This window comes from Choloepus didactylus, chromosome 2 (genome assembly GCF_015220235.1).
Source record: "Choloepus didactylus isolate mChoDid1 chromosome 2, mChoDid1.pri, whole genome shotgun sequence".
NCBI lineage: Eukaryota > Metazoa > Chordata > Mammalia > Pilosa > Megalonychidae > Choloepus > Choloepus didactylus.
Genome location: NC_051308.1, coordinates 83,709,911 through 83,728,496, shown reverse-complemented (window position 1 = coordinate 83,728,496; position 18,586 = coordinate 83,709,911). Strand labels below are relative to the sequence as shown.

Below are 18,586 nucleotides of genomic sequence, written 5' to 3'. Positions count from 1 at the left end.
ACATTTAATATTAAATACCAGACTTTAAGCTCTGTCTTCCTTGTCACAGGACATGTGGCCTAGACCTTTGGTGATAAGTACTTCCACTAGGAAATGCAGTAGAGGCAGAATTGTGGTTCCCTGTTGAGACAGGTACATAAAAGCAACCTGGATGAAACTTTGAAGCTCTGAAATTAATTGCCTAAAATGTTTTGCTGGATTTGAGAAAAAGAGAAGTCAGGAAAGTTAATTCTCTTGGAGAAGGTGTTTGACTTGAAGATTTATTTTGGAATTTAACCTCAGTTTAAATTTTTCTGTACATGATTTATCATGGATGGAGAGGATAGAGAACATCAAGGAAAATACGTAAAATCTCAACAGTCATCATTTTCTTAGACCTCTTCAACCATGTTATTTATTTTTCTTTGAATCCCTAAAATGTTTCCTATCCTCTTGAGATGATAAGATATAATGCAATATAAGCTAGTTACTTGTTATAAGTGAGAATTTCTGTGGGTATTTATTTAAACAGCTTAAATTGTGTAACTCAGAACAGAATTCTACAATTATCTCCAAATAAAATAATATGCTTATAGAATTTAATAGAAAGAAGTTGTGAAAGAATCCTTACTTCAACATTAACTGGTGATTACTTCCAAATGAATTTAACTATCAGAATTTGTTGCTTGGAAAACTATGGAATAAGTGTATATATATAAAATGGTTACCAAGAGTTGGATATGGGCCAAAGTCCATTTAATACTAAGACCCATTTGAAAGAACAGGGGAGAGATGCATTGTTGAACAGTTTGGAGTGCTAAAAGATCATGCCCAAAACAAAGTGGTCATTTCTACTTGGATAAATACAAAAAAGATAAGTGGAAAATGTTAAATATATGCAAAAAAAAAAAAAAGTCCTGTGTCTTTCTACCCCAGGGTTGTCTCATGTAAAAGACAGGTAGAGGAGAGAAAAAGTTTTTTGGGTTGCTACCTTAACAGCTTAACTACTTTTTTTCATTTTGTTATGATTTGCCTTTCTTTTGGAGGGAAGGAGGGGATGATATTCAGGATGATAATAATTGGGAACAATATTACAATTACAGACGTTCTTTCAAATTGATGTGTTTTAATAAATGATTGGAATTGTTTATGATTAAAATAAATTTGAGCAGTGCTTCAAAAAAAAGTAGAAGGAGCTCCTTCCTCTGTTCCCCTCTGCCAGCCTTGCCTAAGGATTACAATCCAGGAGGACAGGTAACAAGGGAAAAATCATTCCTCTTTTCCAGTGTGCTAACCTGCTGTGTCAATTTCATGAGTTAATAAATGATTGGAGAAGGCTTAATTGCCATTGGGAGAAACTGACATCAGCCGATGCTTAGGCCCCACTCAATTAACTTGTTCTCCTAAGGGGGCCAAGCGGGGAGCAGGGGGCAGCCAGATCGTTAATTACATGTGCTGGTGCCGGCTGTGGCTGGTGTTGCCTGTCAGTATTTGCCCAGCAGGGAGAGGAGGTGAAGTCACTGAGGTGCAGGAACCCTTTAGACAGAACAGAGCCCCCTGGCCTGGTGAGGAGTGGGAGACCCATTGTCCAACACATTCTGTCATCAGGGTGGCTTTTATTCCATCACCACCCCCAGCCTCTTCTGGAAGAATGACCTTTAGAGTCTCCCCATCCTGACTTCCTTTTTGGCTCCCATCCCACCCGGGGTGACACCATGTGCCTTTGGCTGTCCTTCTGGTTCACTTGCCCAGGACACAGAACCCACAGCCAATCTTGCCATGGGCAGCAGGTGATGCCAGAAACTCTATACGTTCACCCACCAACCCTGCTGCCTCCAGCTTGCAATCCTACCCAAGACCTTCCTTCCTGAATCATTTCCCAAAAGGGCCAGATGGTGAGTCAAACCTGTTACAAACACAGATTCCTGGGCCCCTCCCCTGGAGATGCTGCTTCAGCAGGTCTGGGGCTGGCTCTGCAGTTTCAGTTTTAACACGTGGCTCAGGTGGTTACCATCAAGCCAGTTTGAGTAACCCCACTTCAGAGGACATCATGGCTCCTGGTGAACTAAGTTCTAATCTTCTGGAAGGAGAAACAGTGTACCAGTGGCAGGGCAGTGGCTTGCAAGTCAGGCGGCCTCACTCCCAGTGATCCTCCAGCTCCATCTTTTTCTTGTGTGTGGTTAAGCATGTCCCTTGTCCTCTGTGAACTTGGTTTCTTCATGTAGAAAATAAAGATATTGGACCAGATATCTTAGACTCCTCCCATTTCTATGGATCATTCTTCTATAAGCAACTGGTAGGTTAAACAAGCATGCTGCATGGTTTGTAATCAAAACACAGTTTTTTTTTTTCCTCCCAGCATCCATTTACTTTAAAATGTGTTCAGTGGGAGAAATCTTCTCCTGCCCCTGGATAAAAATGCAACCAGGTCCCATTGCTTTTTCATTCCCGCTTCAGTGGTCAGTAGTCTAATGGTCACTTTAAGTTTTGAATACAGTCTCAATTCCAAAATTAGAATGCCAGTCACAAATAGTAATCAAAGCACTCCCAGTCTGACAGCGTTAATCTTCTCCTGTCCTCCAGCTTGGATCTGCTTCAGGCTGGAGCCGCTGGCAAGGTGGGCCATGTCCCTCTGCTGTCTACACTTCCCCTGTGTTTGCCCTCCCTGTCACCACCCTCCACTAACTGTTGTTTCACCACCTTCCAGGATTGAAATTGGGAGTTTTGCTGGTTGGTTGGTTTCTGCTCTCTGGGCCTAATAGACCGTTAAAACTGGTGCTTGCTTTCTTGCATGTTTTTGTGGGCTCTTCTGAAACTCCCTGCTGGGCCCCTCTCTCTTGCAGACCTCTTGCCCCAGGTGAATGCATCATCTCTTTTCTAGGGGTCCCCAGCAACTCCCTGCTCAGCCCCTGGGCATCTGGAGCTGACTTCCAGCCTCTTCTGCTGGGGTCTTCTTCTTTTTTAAACATTTTTATTGTGAATATAATATATATACAGAAGAGTGATAAATTTCAAAATACAGTTTAACAGGGTAGTTATAGAGTAAATTTCAAAGTATAGTATGGGTTACAGTTCCACAATTTCAGGTATTTCCTTCTGTCTGTTCTAATATACTAGAAACTAAAAAGAAATATTATATAATGATGCAGTGGTCACAATCATTTGTTAAATCCTGGCTTCTCTTTCACAACTCCTCCCTCTCATTTGATCATTTTCTCAGTCTTCAGGATATTTGCGCAATGACCATTCTAATTTCTTCATTTTGAAAGGGGTGTCGACATTATGGGGTAGGGGAATGCAACTGGTTGATGTTCTGGGAGAGACTAAGTTTCAGAGCTTATCTGGCACAGGAACAATCTGGAGGTTTTAAGTTTCTGGAAAATAAACTTAATAAGTAAAACTTTTATAGAATCTTAGAGCCCCATCTGGGTTTTCTTTAGGGTTTTCAGGAATACTGTTGCTGGGGCTTGACATACCATGGCAATTTGTAATATCTGGCTGAAGCTTGCATAAGAGTAACCTCCAGAATGATCTCTCGACTCCATTTGAAAACTCTCAGCCACTGAAACCTTATTTTATTACATTTCTTTTCCCCCTTTTGGTCAAGAAGGCATTGTCAATCCCATGATGCCAGGGCCAGGCTCATCCCTGGGAGTCATGTCCCATGTTGCCAGGGAGACTTACACCCCTGGAAGTCATGTCCCACGTAGTGGGGAGGGTAATGAGTTCATTTGCAGAATTTGGCTTAGAGAGAAAGAGAGGCCACATCTGAGCAAGAAAAGAGGTTCCCTGGGGGTGACTCTTAGGTGTGTTTGTTAGTAGGTTTAGCTTCACCATTGCAGAAAAATAACAGTTATACACAGCCACACATAAAAGAAAACCCAAAACATTCCATACCCCTTATCCCCCCCCCAACATTATTTACCCCTAGTACTGGTGTGGTACTAGTAAGTTACTGCTATTAAATATAGTCCATAGCATGCAATAAGTAATTTTTCCCATATACCACTCTATTATTAACTCTTTGTACAAGTGTCATATATTTGAAGTAGATCATGCAAGAACTTATTTATATTTGTAGTATTAATTGGTGAGATACATGACATTACACAACCCCTTTTGATCATATTCACCTTCAATAGGCACTGTTACTTATAATTCCAGTAACTAACAACCATCACCTCTATCCATCCCAAACATTTAAGATCAACCTTGTTAACAAATCTTACATATTAAGTAACCATTCCCCCATCCCTAGCTTCTGTCTGTCTCTAGGTCCCCTATATTCTACATTTTAAGACCCTGGGTTTGCATTTTCTAGGTGGTTCATATTAGTGAAATTATACAATATCTATCCTTTTCTCTCTGGTTTATTTCACTCAGCATTATGTCCTCAAGCTTCATCCATGTTGTGGTGTACTTCAGGACCTCATTCCTTCTAACTGCCACATAACATTCCATCATATGTATATATGCTGGGGTCTTCTTACCCCTCCAGGTAGCACTACTGGACAGGACTTAAAACAACTATGCCAGTTTGAATGTGTTATGTCCCCCTAAATGCCATGTTCTTTGATGCAGTCTTGTGAGGGCAGATTATTTAGTGTTGATTAGATTTGAATCCTTTGATTGAGTGTTTCCATGGAGATGTGACTCAATCAACTGTGAGTGAAACATTTGATTGGATAATTTCCATGGAGTTGTTTCCTCCCCCATTCAGGGTAGGTGTTTATTGGATCACTGGAGTACTTTAAAAAGAGCCATATCTGCCCAGACGCTTGCTACAGCCAAGAGGGATACTTTGAAGAAAGCACAGTAGCTGCAGATGAGAGACAGTTTGAAGACGGCCATTGAAAGCAGACTCTTGCTCCAGAGAAGCTAAGAGAGGACAAACACCCCAAGTGCAACTGAGAGTGACATTTTTGAGGAACTGCAGCCTAGAGAGAAACATCCTGGGAGAAAGCCATTTTGAAACCAGAACTTGGAGCACACACCAGCCACGTGACTTCCCAGCTAACAGAGGTTTTCCGGACACCATTGGCCATCCTCCAGTGAAGGTACCCAATTGCTGATGTGTTACCTTGGACACTTTATGGCCTTGAGACTGTAACTGTGTAACCAAATAAACCCCCTTTATAAAAGCCAATCCATTTCTGGTGTTTTGCATCCCAGCAGCATTAGCAAACTAGAACAACAACCAACCCCTTGCCAGCTAGTCCACTGGAAATGCTCCTGCATACCTTACCTGACAGATTCAGGGTGTCCAGGCCAGCCCAAGCCAGCAGTACTCTCCCAACTCTCCCCCCAAGACAGTTAGCATTTCTTTCGCCAAGTCCAACCCCAGTTCCCAGGGCACTCCAGCTTCCTCAGGTAAGTCCAGGGCCATGCTTTGTGTCTCCCAGCTGCAGTAAACACATTTGCAAACTCCTGGAGTGGTCACCTATGCAAGCTCCCCTGACTAGGCTTGGGTTTAGAAGGTAGCACCCCATCACTGCCTTCCTCCCTTGGGGGTGGGAGGCAGGGATTCATTGCTCAGCAACAGCTCTCGCCAAAAACACTTCTCATTGATCCATCTATTTTACGAAGTGAGCAAAAGAAAGCTGTTGGATCCTGAAACAGGTTTTCTCACATTCCCTTGTACAGTCTGCACATGGCCTGTCTCAAACTCACTTTAGTATCTCATTTCTATCTGTTGGCGTCTCAGTCAAAACTTAGGCAGGAAGAGGCCTACTTTAACACCCAGTTATGTATGATTTACATTCTATTGAGAGTGAGGAAAGCATTTTGGGAGAAGAAAGCCCGAGTGCCCAGGACAGCCACAGTAGGACGTGGGAGGCAGGGCTAAAGTGTAGATCTAGGTGGGGACAGAGCCACTCTGTGGGTGAATGTCTGCCTTATTCTCACCTTCTCCCAGAGCTCTGATCCTGAGCCCAGCAGACCTACATGGGCCAGTCCTGGAGGCAGGCTGATGTCTGTCCTCTGACCTCCAGTGCCTGGCCTGGGGAGAGAATCTGGAGAGGGTCAGCCCTGTCGCCTTAGTCAGTGGCTTTGTGGACTCAGTTAAACGGTTGGGTTTCCTCCTCCCCAGTACCAAAACACCCCAGTGGCCCATCGTCACCACCAGAGGGTGCCCTTTTCCTGTTCCCCATATAGGGCCCAGCCTCTAGCTAACATTGATATTTAAAGAATTTTGGTTTGAAGGGAGCCCCAGTAATTGCCCACACCAGATTCCTAAATGTCTTGGTCCTGCTTCCCCCTCCTCCATCACCACAGCGACCTGAGTTTGTTCATTAGACTAATTGGCATGCTTGGCCTGAGGGAAGTTGGGATATTGGAATGGTGAAAGGAGCATGTACCCTGGGCCCTGAAAAGAATGGGAAGGGTACAGAAGGAGGTATGTGGGGCTGCAGAGAGAGGGACTGGTCGTGCAGGCAACAAGAACACTTCTGCCAGAGCAGCGGGGAACAGATCTGAATTCTTGAATGGGATGTGAAAGAAGCAACTGGATGCCCTTTCCCCCTTGAGCCTCACTTCCTTGAACAAGCAGAGCTTTTGCCCAGTGTCCTGATGCTGGTTGGGTAGCAGGTTCGCACAGCAGCAGTGGGGGGAGGAAACAAGGACAGGATAGGATGTGACCATGGAGTTCTCGCCTCAGGGGCTTAGTCTGAGGACCTCAGAGACAGAGGCAGCTGTGGAAGTCAAGAAACAACCCCCTTTGGGGCCTCCCATCCATAGTCATTGTGTCACAACCAGATGCCAGCGTGAGCCTGTCTGTCCCTCAGCCTCCTCCATGGAGCTGTCCCTGACCTTCCCCTGTCTTCTCTGGCAGGGACTGATACCCATGGCCATGACGCACCCCTGCTGTCTGCTCAAGTGCAGCCTGTGTGACTGAGCCATCGCTGCTCCAGCCGTTTTGTGCAAGTGTCAGGCGCAAGCCAACCCCTCTCTTCTTCAGAAGGTGCCTGGGCCCTGGGTGGCGAGGGGAGCTTCAGAAGGTCCTGGTCACAGAGCGGGCCCTTGAGAGGCTTTACTTGGCAGTGAATTTGTCCCCTTTGACTGTCCCAGTGCCTGAGCTGGCCACCATTGAATCATTCTGTCCCAGATCTGCTGGGCCCTGGGAGGGAACATGGGCACCTCTTTCTCCTGTTCTCAGAAAGGTGAGGAGGTGATGATATGATGGAAAGTCCACCACATTGCCCTGACTCAGACGCTTGCTCTCATGTGACTTCACACAAAATTAATGGTTGAAATTTTGTGAAGTTCAAATGAGGTATAGTGACTGTCTTTTTCCGTGTAACAAACTACCACAAATTTAGTGGCCTAAGACAATGTACACTGATTATTTCACAGTTTCTGTGGATCAGGAATCCAGGCACAGCTTACCTGGGTTTGTTGCTTCAGGGTCTGTTGTGAGGCTGCGAAGTTTGGCAAGGGTTGCAGTTTCATTTGAAAGCTCAACTGGGGAAGCATCCGATTCCGTTCTCACTTGTGTGATTGTTGGCAAGATTCAGTTCCTTTTTGACTGTTGGACTGAGCTCCTCAGGTCCTTGCTGGCTGTTGGCTGGAGGCCACCCCCAGTTCCTTGCCATGTGGGCCTCCCCAATGTGGCAACTTACTTCATCAAACCCAGCAAGGGAGAAAGTCTGCCAGCAAGAGAGAGGTTAGAATCTTTTATAATCTATTCACAGAAGTGGCATCCTATCATTTTTGCTGTATTCTACTGGTTAGAAGCAAGTCACAGGTCCCACCCATATCTAAGGGGGGAGGGTTCACACAGGGCACAAATGTCAGGAGGCAGGAATCACTGGGGGCTGTCTTAGAGCCCACCCACTCTGGAAGGTGACGTAAATGGAAGTATTTTGGGAACTGTGGATGCTGTTTAGGTGCAAGGAGTTATTGTCGTCATTTGCACATAGTTGCAAAGAGAAAGTGAACTCATCTAAAATAGAGGGCTACTGATGTGGGAATTAATGCCAAATTGTTCTACTAATATCGGGTCCTCAGGGGACCTGTCAGGGACCTGACTGGTTCATTTCATGCCCTTTACAAATACCTTTCTAGCTTATGACAACAGGTCTTGGCCTTCCATTTCCCCATAAATAACCATGTTTATAGGGCTTTTTACAGTTTACAAAGGGCCTTCACATACATGAATCTCACTTTTCCTCACAATCATACCAGTGGGCTGACGTTTTGTTAATCTCTCTTTACAAGAGAGGAATGGAGAATGAGGGTCAGTTTTCAAGATGGGGGTAGCTGCCACTTGGCACAGTTGGGCCTCAAACCTGGACCTGCCGACCCCTAGCTCTATCCACGCTGCCGTGCTCCGCCATTAGGCTGCTGCTGCTGTCCAGCCGCCTTGGTACTGAAAACAGGGAGGCTAGGCATGGCGGGCAGAAAGGAGAGAGAGCACGGTTTTCATATGGCTCCTCCATAATTCCCTGTTTCCTAAAATATCTGGGTCACTGCTGCCTCCCCCAACTTAACGTCATTCCATTGGACTCTCTGAACCTTAAGCAGCCCTCCGTGGTGAGCAAGCAGGGAAGCAGGAGGAGAACAAAGTGATGTAATGAAACCACTTCCTGGTAGTGGATCTCAGCTCTGCCTCTCCAGGCTGAGGTTCATCTGGCCCCCCTCAAATTCCCCAGTGAAACCCTGACGCTCACGCCATCATGCTTCTGGACAAAGACAAATTAGTCTTGAAAAGTGAGTGATGTTCAAATCTGCAGATGGGATGTGAGCTGAGATATGACTTGCTGCCCCCTGGTGGTAGATCAGAGTCATACATGCCAAGCCTGTAAAGAAATGCAATACAGTGAAATGATAACCAAACTTTTATTAAGCACCTGCTGTGTGCCAGGCACTTTGTATAATACTGCAGGCAAGGGCATAGGAAACAATATAAAACCCAGCCCCTGATCTGAAAGGACTTATAATTTAGTTGAAGGGTCAAGATGTTCCCACATGAAAACTTGACCAACATCCTGCCTGCTAACATGGAAGGGCATTGTGGTGGAAGTCCGGAGATGAGAGAAAACACTGAAGGATAGAGCAGTCAGGGGAGGCTTCTCAGAGGAAGACCAGGGGAGGCCAAAGAAGAATAGATGATTTTAAAGTCTAGGCAACTGGGGGAATAATGAAACCTAAGACCACCCAGTGGCCTGAAGGGCAGTGCTACTCAAATCTAACCTGCAAATTAATAAACTGCAATCTTAAATCTGTTCAACTGCAGGGTCTGATTGCAGTTTCACAGACCATGCTGCAAATAAAGACTATAGCACCTTTGAGTGGATTAGAAACAGTGCCACTGTGTGGAAGTAGCCCTCTGGGAGCCCAGTGTGGTGAACAGATGGTGTCTTTGGGTAAAAAGAAGAGTGACCCTTCCACCAGCGAACACACCAGGGTGCACAGCTTCGTGAGCAGACAGCAGGTGGAGTTCCAGCCCTTGATTGCCCTTTGAGTAATGAACACCCCACAAACCATTCATAGCAGCCCCCGTGGAACCACTAACAGAGACAGAGTAGTTGGAGGTGGGGGGATCCACGTGGAAAGCAGGGTGATGAGTTCAGCCTGTCATAATTGCATTTGAGATAACAGTGGGATGTCCAAGTGAAATGTCTCCACAGCTGGAAACCCAGATTTGGGATTTGTAGGCTTATTGATATATCACAAAATGAGGACAGCAAGATGAGGGTGGGTGGGGCTTAGGGAATAATCTAACCTTTGGGGCCTCTTTCAGGAAGTATCACTATTCTTCCAACATCTCTGTCCCTTTTGTTGTCTTGCAGGTCACCCGTTCCCTTTACTGAACGTAAGTGCGCACAGTCATTCTTCCATCCCGCGGGTGCCAAGTCTCCCCCGTCCTCCTCCTTTGACTCAGCCTGGGAGTCTCTGAAATCCCCATTCACTAACCTGAAAGGAGAGTCTTCCCAGGGCTGGAACAGCTCCCGTTAGCCGGGACAGGTCTCCCCAGCCTTCCAGAAGCTCCCTCTGGGCTTGCATTGTCCTTGTTTTCCATGAGGATTTGAAGGAGAGGAAAGACACCCCCAAAAGAAGTGTGGATTGGGCCAGGGCAGAGCCAGGTGGAATTTTTGATATTCAGCCAGGGCCAGACACTCCGGGACTATTGGCAAGGGCCTTTGGGATGAACCAGCTGGGTGAAATCCCAGCCAAATCAACGTAAGCCTCAGTTTCTCCATGTGTCAAGTAGGGATGATTAATGACTATCCCAAGGGTTATTGTGAAAGATTATGTGAGATAATGCAGGGAAATGCTTGGAGCAGCACTTGGCACAAACTAAACCCTCAGAAAAGAGAAGCTGTTATTCCTGTGTTTTGGAGCCATGAGGGGGTTAAGAGGGATGTAAGGAGAAAGAACAGGGGAGAAGAGGACTCAAGGAGAAAGACAGCAAGCTGCTTTTGAAACTGAACAAAAACAGAGGAACAGAAAGGAACCTTCCATTAGTCCTCTGTGTTCTCTCTCCCTCCTATATCCATGATCTCCCAGCTTAGGCTGGCCCAGGCCCCAGGCTCCAGCCTGTCCTCTGTCTTCAAGAGACCCCCCAGGGTCCAGTGCTTGGGGTGCTCCCTCCCCTAAGGCTGGCAGGTCTTGCCTGTTCCAGCCGTGCAGAGCTCCAGTAGCCCCCACCCAGGCACCTCAGGCCCAGTGTGTCAGTCTCAGCCCCTCCTCACCACCACCACCCATCCCACAGGCTTTGCAGAGTTTGATGGGGCATCGGGCGGATGACAGCGGGAACAGTTGTGATCACTGGCGGAATCCTAGCTACAGCCATCCTCCTCTGCATCATCGCCGTCCTGTGCTACTGTAGGCTCCAGGTCAGTCCCCCAGGTCCACAGCCAAAGTCCGCCGGCCACCAGCAACCCATGCCCCCACTACAGGGGCAGAAGCTGGGGGCCCACTTGAGGGGAGACAAAACCCAAAGCCATGGAACACGGGAGGCATAAATCAGGAGGCTGGGATTTGGGGCTGGTCAGAACAGAGCCATGACCCCCTGCCCCCACACCCTGCACACTCTGAAGACAAGTGTGCCGGGAAGATGTGGCAAGATTGTGTTGGGTCTCCTGCCCCTCTGAGGTTTTAGGAGTGGTGGAAAAGGCACCATCTAGGGCCACGATGAAAGCTGCTCCCAGCAGCTCCCAGCTCTGTCCTCTATATGATTTGTGTGTCCCTCTCCCCCGCCTCTACCATGGTGTTAATGTTCTGGGAAGTAGGGAACAGGAAAGGGGAAGAAATATTGGTCTTGCAGATCTAGGAATATACACTTGTGGGACAGAAGCCCCTGGTGTTCAGTTTTATCCCCAGCACAAGATGCCCAGCACACGGTGCTCAATGGAGTGGGGAGGTGTGGTGCCTGTGCATGCTCAGGAGTGCACTGGGACCCGTGGGGCATTCACCCCCCCCTCAGGTGTCCCTCTCCCTCTTCCCCTAGTATTACTGCTGCAAGAAGAGACAAGCGGAGGATGCAGATGAAGAGGAGGAGCATGACCTCCCCACGCACCCCAGAGGCCCCACCTGCAATGCCTGCAGCTCCCAAGTCCTGGACAGCGGAGGCAGCCCGGTGCCTCCCGCCGGCGAGCCCTGCAGCCAGCCATGCACGGCCGGGAGGAGCCACTGCCCCGCCTGCTCCCTCTACAGCTCCCCTTTTTACATACAGACGGCTGACATGGTGCCCAATGGGGGCGAGAGGCTCTCCTTCATTCCCACATGCTACAAGGAGGGGGGACCCCCACCCCACAAAACGGCAGCACCCCAGAGTTACCCGGTGACCTGGTCAGGCTCTGGGCACGAGATGTTCACCAATCCAAGGGCTATTAGTACAGATGTGTAACTAACCCCATTCACTCCCAACCCACACACCCACCAACGTTGCTGCCCCAACAAGAGCTGTAGGGGCAGTGGATGACCCCTCCAACAGCCCACAGGACTAACTCAGTCTCTTTGGCCTTTCTTGCCCCCAAATGGAAAGAGTTCACCAGGATTCAAGCTGTTGAATCCAACCTCGTGGCCCAGAGGTAGGGCCTGCTAGGCTGAGTTTGCAGATTTGCCACTTGCTCTTTTGGGACATTCCTCCGGCCAGCCCTGGCACCACCCCACGCACCATCTCCCCACCACCCAGCTCTACAGACCCAGGAGAAGAGCACCAAGGAATATCAAGCAAAGTCTCTAGAGGCTTCTGGAGTCCTTGGGAGATGACGTGGCCATGCCTAGAAGAGAGGAGACAAGGGCAAATGGAAAACCTAGTTCTAAAACATTCTAGAATCTGGAAAGGGAGGGGAAGGTATGTTAAAGGGACTTCTTTAGAGCTTTCTTACTAAAACAAATCCAAGAGCTAATTCACAATCTGGCTGTTTTGTACTTTGGCTATCATAGACATTTGCAGTCATTGTAGCTGCTCCAGTACAGCTCTGATTCCTGACACGGCACATCTGTACCTGCCCCCTTCCTCGTGGAACACATCAGGTTAACTTTAAGGCCATGACATAGAGTTATTCACGGAGACTGCACCAAAAGAGACTGTTCAACCTTGTCTCCCACCAAATCCTCTTCCTCTGCCTTGGGATCCAGCTGCCCCCTGCTGGCGAAGATATGTAAAGTCTTGTGGCTATTGTTTAGGTAGTTGAGCAAAGGAGAGCTTGCTGATAGTCTCTAGGGCCCTGGAACACCACACTGACAGCCGTACATGGATGCAGTCCTCTGCAGTTCTCTCAGGTGTGTGCACGCACAAGCACACGCACATACACCCGTCACCATCTGCAGACACCAAGGGCTTTGCCACCTCCGTCAGCATGAACTGAAAGGTGATTAGGTGGCAGTTCCTATAGCAGCCAGCCCCGAGCTCTTCGTGGAGCAAGGCTGCAGGTGTGGAAGCCACAAAAGCCCCTCTAGAAGCCGGGCTTTCTATCGGGCATCCACCCTTGACACCATTGTCGCCGAGCAAGGGCCCACTGCCCAACGCACACAGAGGCCAATACTGTGACATCAGGATTTTGAGAAAAGAAAACCTTAATGCAAGGTCGACTGCCATGGAGGCAGGAGACAGGGTTCAAATCTGTCTGAGATTTAAGGGAGATTTTATGGGAATGGGAGGTGAGAGGTAGGGACAGAAGTGGGGAGGTTTGACTTGGCATAGTCCACTTGGTTACTTATACAGTCGTCCATATGTGGTAGAGTGTACTTTAAGCAGGCTCTTCCTTACTGAAGGACATTTTGCATTTGATTTTGCTTCCTACGTCTCCCTGTCCTTGTAATCTTGGTTCCAAGGGAGGTGACCTCTGTTCCTGGTGTCTCAAAGATCACCTAGAGGACAAGAGTCAGTGTTTTCTGTGCATGCTCAGGTTATATGACCTGCAGTTATACAAGCTCAGAAGAAAAGATCACAAATCGGTTTTGGCCTCCCCATGGTTTCACCATGACCAGGGTAATTTCATTCCACCAAAGACTTATCAATTAGATTCCACGCTTGCTTCCCTCCTGCCCTTACACACACAAACACACACACACAAATCTCCCAGTGATGGACCATTTATTGCTGGCTCACTCTCCCACTCTAGCCCAAGCCCACTTCCCCTTTCCCACTTATAACTCAGCAATGGCCTTATGCTTCTTGAGTAAATGCACCAGATGAGTTTTCCAGGTGCCTCTACAGTAAAGGGTAGCTGCTTCCCCCCACCCCCCATCCTTGAGCCTGCATGCTGCAGGGCACAGAAGGAACTGCCCCCTCCGCTGAAATCTTTATTTTGCATTTAACAAAGGGCAAGGTGCAGTTGGGGGAGTGGGGTGGGGAAAGGGAATTCACACCTTTTGCTCACTCTGTTCAGGGAGCTTGCCACCCTGCATCTCACTCTAATTAAAGCACACTGGCTTGACAGTCGGAAGACCTGGGCTCTGGTCACATTTCAGTCATTCATTAGCTCTAGGACCAACCACTTATCCTCTCTGAGACAAGTCTTCTCCACTGAAATGAGGCTCACCCAGATGGATGCTAAGGGCCCTTTAGACCTCCTGGGAAAGGTCAACTGTGGTCCAGGCCCCTCTCTTATCCTTCTTCTGGCAGGGGCCGGAGACACTTGCCCACTGTCTGATCCTGTGTGCAGAGATGCTAGCTGATGGATGAAAGACCACAGTGAAACACAGGCTTAGCAGGCAAAACCACTTCAATTGCCAGTGAAAAGCCAACATGTTTGTGTGACCTTCCTGCTGAGTGACCTCAAATGGTAACAACACTCATACAAGGAGGTGGCTCCAGGCAGGGGTAATGAGATCTGTTCTGGGTCCAGAGGGGGCAGCTTCACACGGCACCTTTAGCACACCCCATCCCACTGCCAGCCCTCACTGCCCCAAGCACAGCCCCTGCCATGACCTGCTGGGCCTGGCAGCCCTCACCGCTTCCCACCTGAGGACAGGTTCCAGTGCATGGCTCCCCTGGATTCCACACCCAATCGACCACAGCAGCTGCATCCCTTTTCATCGAAAATAACAATGTCATCTGACCTCTCTGCCTTTGGAAAAATCAAGACAGCCCAGTTAATGATCCTTCGCTTCTTATCCCTGACCTGTTGGGATCCCTGAGTACAAATCATCCTGTGCAATCCTGTCTCCTGCAGCTTTCCCAGCCTAAAGCTTGGGAAACCCCACAAATCAAAGTCTGGGTTTGGGGCGTTGGAGAAAGCGTGGGCCACCCCCCGCCCCATGCAGCCCCACCCTGCCTCAGGGCACAGGCTCCACTGCCTGGGTGCCTCTCTGCAGCTGTGAGGGGCTTGCCTGTGGAACGGGGAGCTCACCCCACTCAACTGCACTGTACTTTTTAGCTGTGGAGTCTGTACCGTGGCACACTATTTATATATAAACTGCATCCTAAACAGAGAAGGAAAAAGGGGAGCCTGGAACCCTTACTCCCCTCTGCCATCTTGCTTCACCTCACTTCACTACTCCTGCTAAGGATTTCTCTTCTTGTCCTGCATCTTTGATAACTTGGAATCATAACCAAGAGAATGTCAGAAATAAATGAGGAATTTGAAATAGAAATCCCAGGGGTCTTCTGTCCTTCACCTGGGGAGGGTGGATTTAAGAGCAAGCGAGTGTTCCCTAACACCTCGTCCTTAGTTGTTCTGTCAACACCTAGAACATCCATTTTCAGGACCAAAATCTACCAGCGTCCTCTCCCCTCCTGCTTACATGTCAACAAATCCTCTCTGCCATATTGCCTGGTGTTTCCCCATTGCCCTGGTCAGAGCTCCAATTCAGGGAAGATGTGTTGTTTATTGGAAAGGGGGTTTGAAGGGTAGTGCTGCTGTCCCCTGGGGCTGAAGTGGCCCTGCTGGGATGGTGGGTCTCGTGGGGAGCAGTCTCAGCTTCAGCCCCTCCTCCCTGCCCCCACCCCACCTTCACCTTCAGCACCAGCAGTTTCCCCATCTCTGTAGCTCTGGGTCAAATCACCAACTCTTTGAGATTGGAGAGACCCAGAGTGTCGCACAGCCAGCCCCTTGCATGCTGGGAAGGAGGAGAAGAGAAAAGGGTATCTGGGACTAGATCTTCTGCTCAGACCCAAGCAGAGACAACAAAAATAGGAACCGGGTGGGGTGAGGACTGGAGAACCAGTAAACAGCTTTTCATGTAAAAGGGAGAATTTGAGGAGAATAAAGGTATGTTTGTGTGCGTGTGTGGGTGTGCACACGCACGTGTATGGATTGTGTATGAGAAAGATTCCCTCTCTCCCCACCTTGGGTCGTGGTAATCCCTGACTACAGCTGGTTGAGCAGGGGACAGCCTGGCTTGTGCATCCAGCACTCAGGCTTCCAGAGCTCACGGTTCGCCACCCAGCAGGCTCTACTGCAGACCTTCCGGTAGTACCGGCAGAGCACAGCTTTGCCCTCAGCACCAGAAAGCAGTTGGCCTCTGAGAACAGAAACTAGACCCTGGGGCAATCCTCTCCCAATACAGTGCCCACCCAGCCTTGAGCCATCTTTTCCAACCCCCAACAAGCAGCCAACACCCAACTCTCCCCTGGCCTCTCACTGGGCAGCTTGGAGAGGCAGAGCTGCCCCCAGCTCATCTACTTGGCCTCAGACTTGGTTGTGGGGTCACAGCCCTGGCTCAGCTCTTCTCCCTAGTAGAACTTGACCGTCTGTGGCCTCAACCCCCGGCCGCAGGACTCACCGCACTGTCCAGGCCCAACAGGTAGGAGAGAGGGCAGAAGCAGTGGTCAAGGCCAAGGGCCCATCACCCCAATACCCTGGCACCCTAGGACACCAACAACCCCATAAGCTGTATCCTTCCAACCCAGGTCCCTAAAACCTCACCCTATCCCTGGGGTCTTTCTGCAGGAACTTCAAAGAGAAGCTTCTTCCACCTTAAAAAAATGCTCACTCAGTTTTCTACATTCAAATTTATAAAGGCTGCTCAGAGGCCACTTGTTATTTCTAGGAGAAGATCCCCAAATCATAAATATCTAAGGCTGGGGGCCCTAGGACAGCACAGCAGCAAGAAAAGGCATAGCTAAGAGTTCCTCCCCAGCTCTATTTGCTCAGAAAGGAAATGGCTTGAAGCTCAGGCACTGGCCTAGGCATTCCTCAGATAGTCTCAGGGACAGCCAGCACTCTCCCACCTCCTCGCTGGTCCAAGCCACTCCTCTCTCCTCCCTGTTTGGCCTTCTCTCTACCATTAGTCCCCCATCTCCCTACCTGAGTCCAGGCTGTTGAGAACCAGCAGGTTTCTGAGCACCTTCAGAGCGTGCCTCAGAGAACTCCTGGAATGCCCCATCCTCCAGCCCAGCACACAGCATCCTCCAGATAGAAGGGCGAAGACAGAGAGGAAGAGCTCCTGGGTCACAAAACATCATCTTTCTCTCTGTGACCTAACACCCCAGCAAATGCAAGCAATCTAGTTGTGGTGGCTAGAGAGTGGGATTTTGAATCAGACCTCCATTTGAAACCTGGCTCCATCACTTATTGTGTGACTTTTTTTTTAGGTAACTTTTTTGACCTCCCTGAGTCTTAGTTTTCTCATCTGTAAGATTAGGGTCATTAACACCTGCCTTACTCTATTGTCATGAGAATTGAGTGAGCTAGCATCTGGCACACAGGCTATTATCATTAGTAGGATTTGTAGGTAGACCCGAATCTGAGCTAAGTGGGCAGCAGGGTCCGAGGTGGGGATTGCCCAGACAGCAGGGCAGAAGGCTCTTTCTGGGCTCCGGACTCCACTCTTACTTTCCTACCTCTGCTCTTGCCCAACCTTTTCCTAAGCCCCTGTTCAGTCCCCACCTCACCTCCTCCTATCTTGTTCCAGTAACTGCCAGGACCACCTCTCCCCTCACTGTGGCCCTCTGTCCATTTCGAATATCCCACACACCCATCCCACCCCATAATTTTGCCTGCAACTCTTTGAGGGACCAAGGCTCCCTTCAACCTGGGTGTACCGGTTTGTATATATTATGTCCCCCAGAAAAAAAACATGTTCTTTGATGTACTCTTGCATGGGCAGATGTGTCAGTGTTAATTAGATTGTAATTCCTTGAGTGTTTCCATAGAGATTTGCCCCACCCAACTACGGGTGATGACTCTGATTAGATAATTTCCATGGAGATGTTACCCCACCCATTCAGGGTGGGTCTAAATTAAATCACTGGAGCCATATAAATGAGCTGACAAACAGAAGGAACTCAGTGCAGCTGAGAGTGACATTTTGAAGAGGAGCTATAGCCAAGAGGGACACTTTGAAGAATGCACAGAAGCTGAGAGAGTAGCTGCATATGAGAGACAGTTTGAAGACAGCTATTGAAAGCAGACTTTTGCTCCGGAGAAGCTAAGAAAGGACAAACGCCCCAAGAGCAACTGAGAGTGATATTTTTGAGGAACTGCAGCCTAGAAAGGAATGTCCCAGGATAAAGCCGTTTTGAAACCAGAACTTTGGAGCAGAAACCAGCCATGTGCCTTCCCAGCTAACAGAGGTTTTCTGGACACCATTGGCCATCCTCCAGTGAAGGTACCCGATTGCTGATGTGTTACCTTGGACACTTTATGGCCTTAAGACTATAACTGTGAACCAAAGAAACCCCCTTTTATAAAAGCTAAGCCATTTCTGGTGTTTTGCATTCCGGCAGCATTAGCAAACTAGAACACTGGGGCTGCATCTTTGCCTCACATTTACTCTTTGGCTCTGTGCGCTTCACTGGCTTCCAAGTACAAGACTTGGGTTGAAAAGGCAAGTCAGAAGGGACCCAGAGGACCTCTAGCCCTTCCTCTTGAAACTAGACTCCTCCTCCATACAACATCCTGGGAATTATAATATAAAAATCAAAATATGTTTTTCTAATTGCTGTCTACTTTAAGAAATTACTATTATTCCCTTTTGTCACAGTTAAAATCAATGTTGGGAATGAAATTATAATTTGAGGAAAAAAAAGGCCATAAAAGTGTCCAAACTAAGGCATCAACAAGATGATACCTTCACTGAAGAAAGGTCTGGAACCCTCTGTCAACTGAGAAGGCACGTGTCTGGCATCTGCTGGTCCTGGATTATGTTTCAGCTCCTCTCTCAGCAACTGTGTGTCCTTAGCTTAGCATCTCCAAATGTCCTTTTGTCTGCA

At 48.4% G+C, this 18,586-nt stretch overlaps 1 protein-coding gene across 1 annotated transcript; it reads left to right on the top strand.

Moving 5' to 3' along the window:
- Positions 1-10,721: 10,721 nt before the first annotated feature.
- Positions 10,722-11,827, top strand: FAM163A (family with sequence similarity 163 member A). The gene is made up of 2 exons (XM_037812795.1): positions 10,722-10,814; positions 11,429-11,827. Exons 1-2 carry the CDS (start codon positions 10,722-10,724, stop codon positions 11,825-11,827), a joined length of 492 nt encoding a protein of 163 aa, XP_037668723.1.
- The last annotated feature ends 6,759 nt before the right edge of the window (positions 11,828-18,586 follow it).

Excerpts from the sequence above, each read along its gene's own strand:
- FAM163A (XM_037812795.1), top strand. The coding sequence starts at position 10,722 with ATGACAGCGGGAACAGTTGTGATCACTGGCGGAATCCTAGCTACAGCC. Across the intron at positions 10,815-11,428 it reads TGTGCTACTGTAGGCTCCAG|TATTACTGCTGCAAGAAGAG; the intron begins GTCAGTCCCCCA and ends CTCTTCCCCTAG.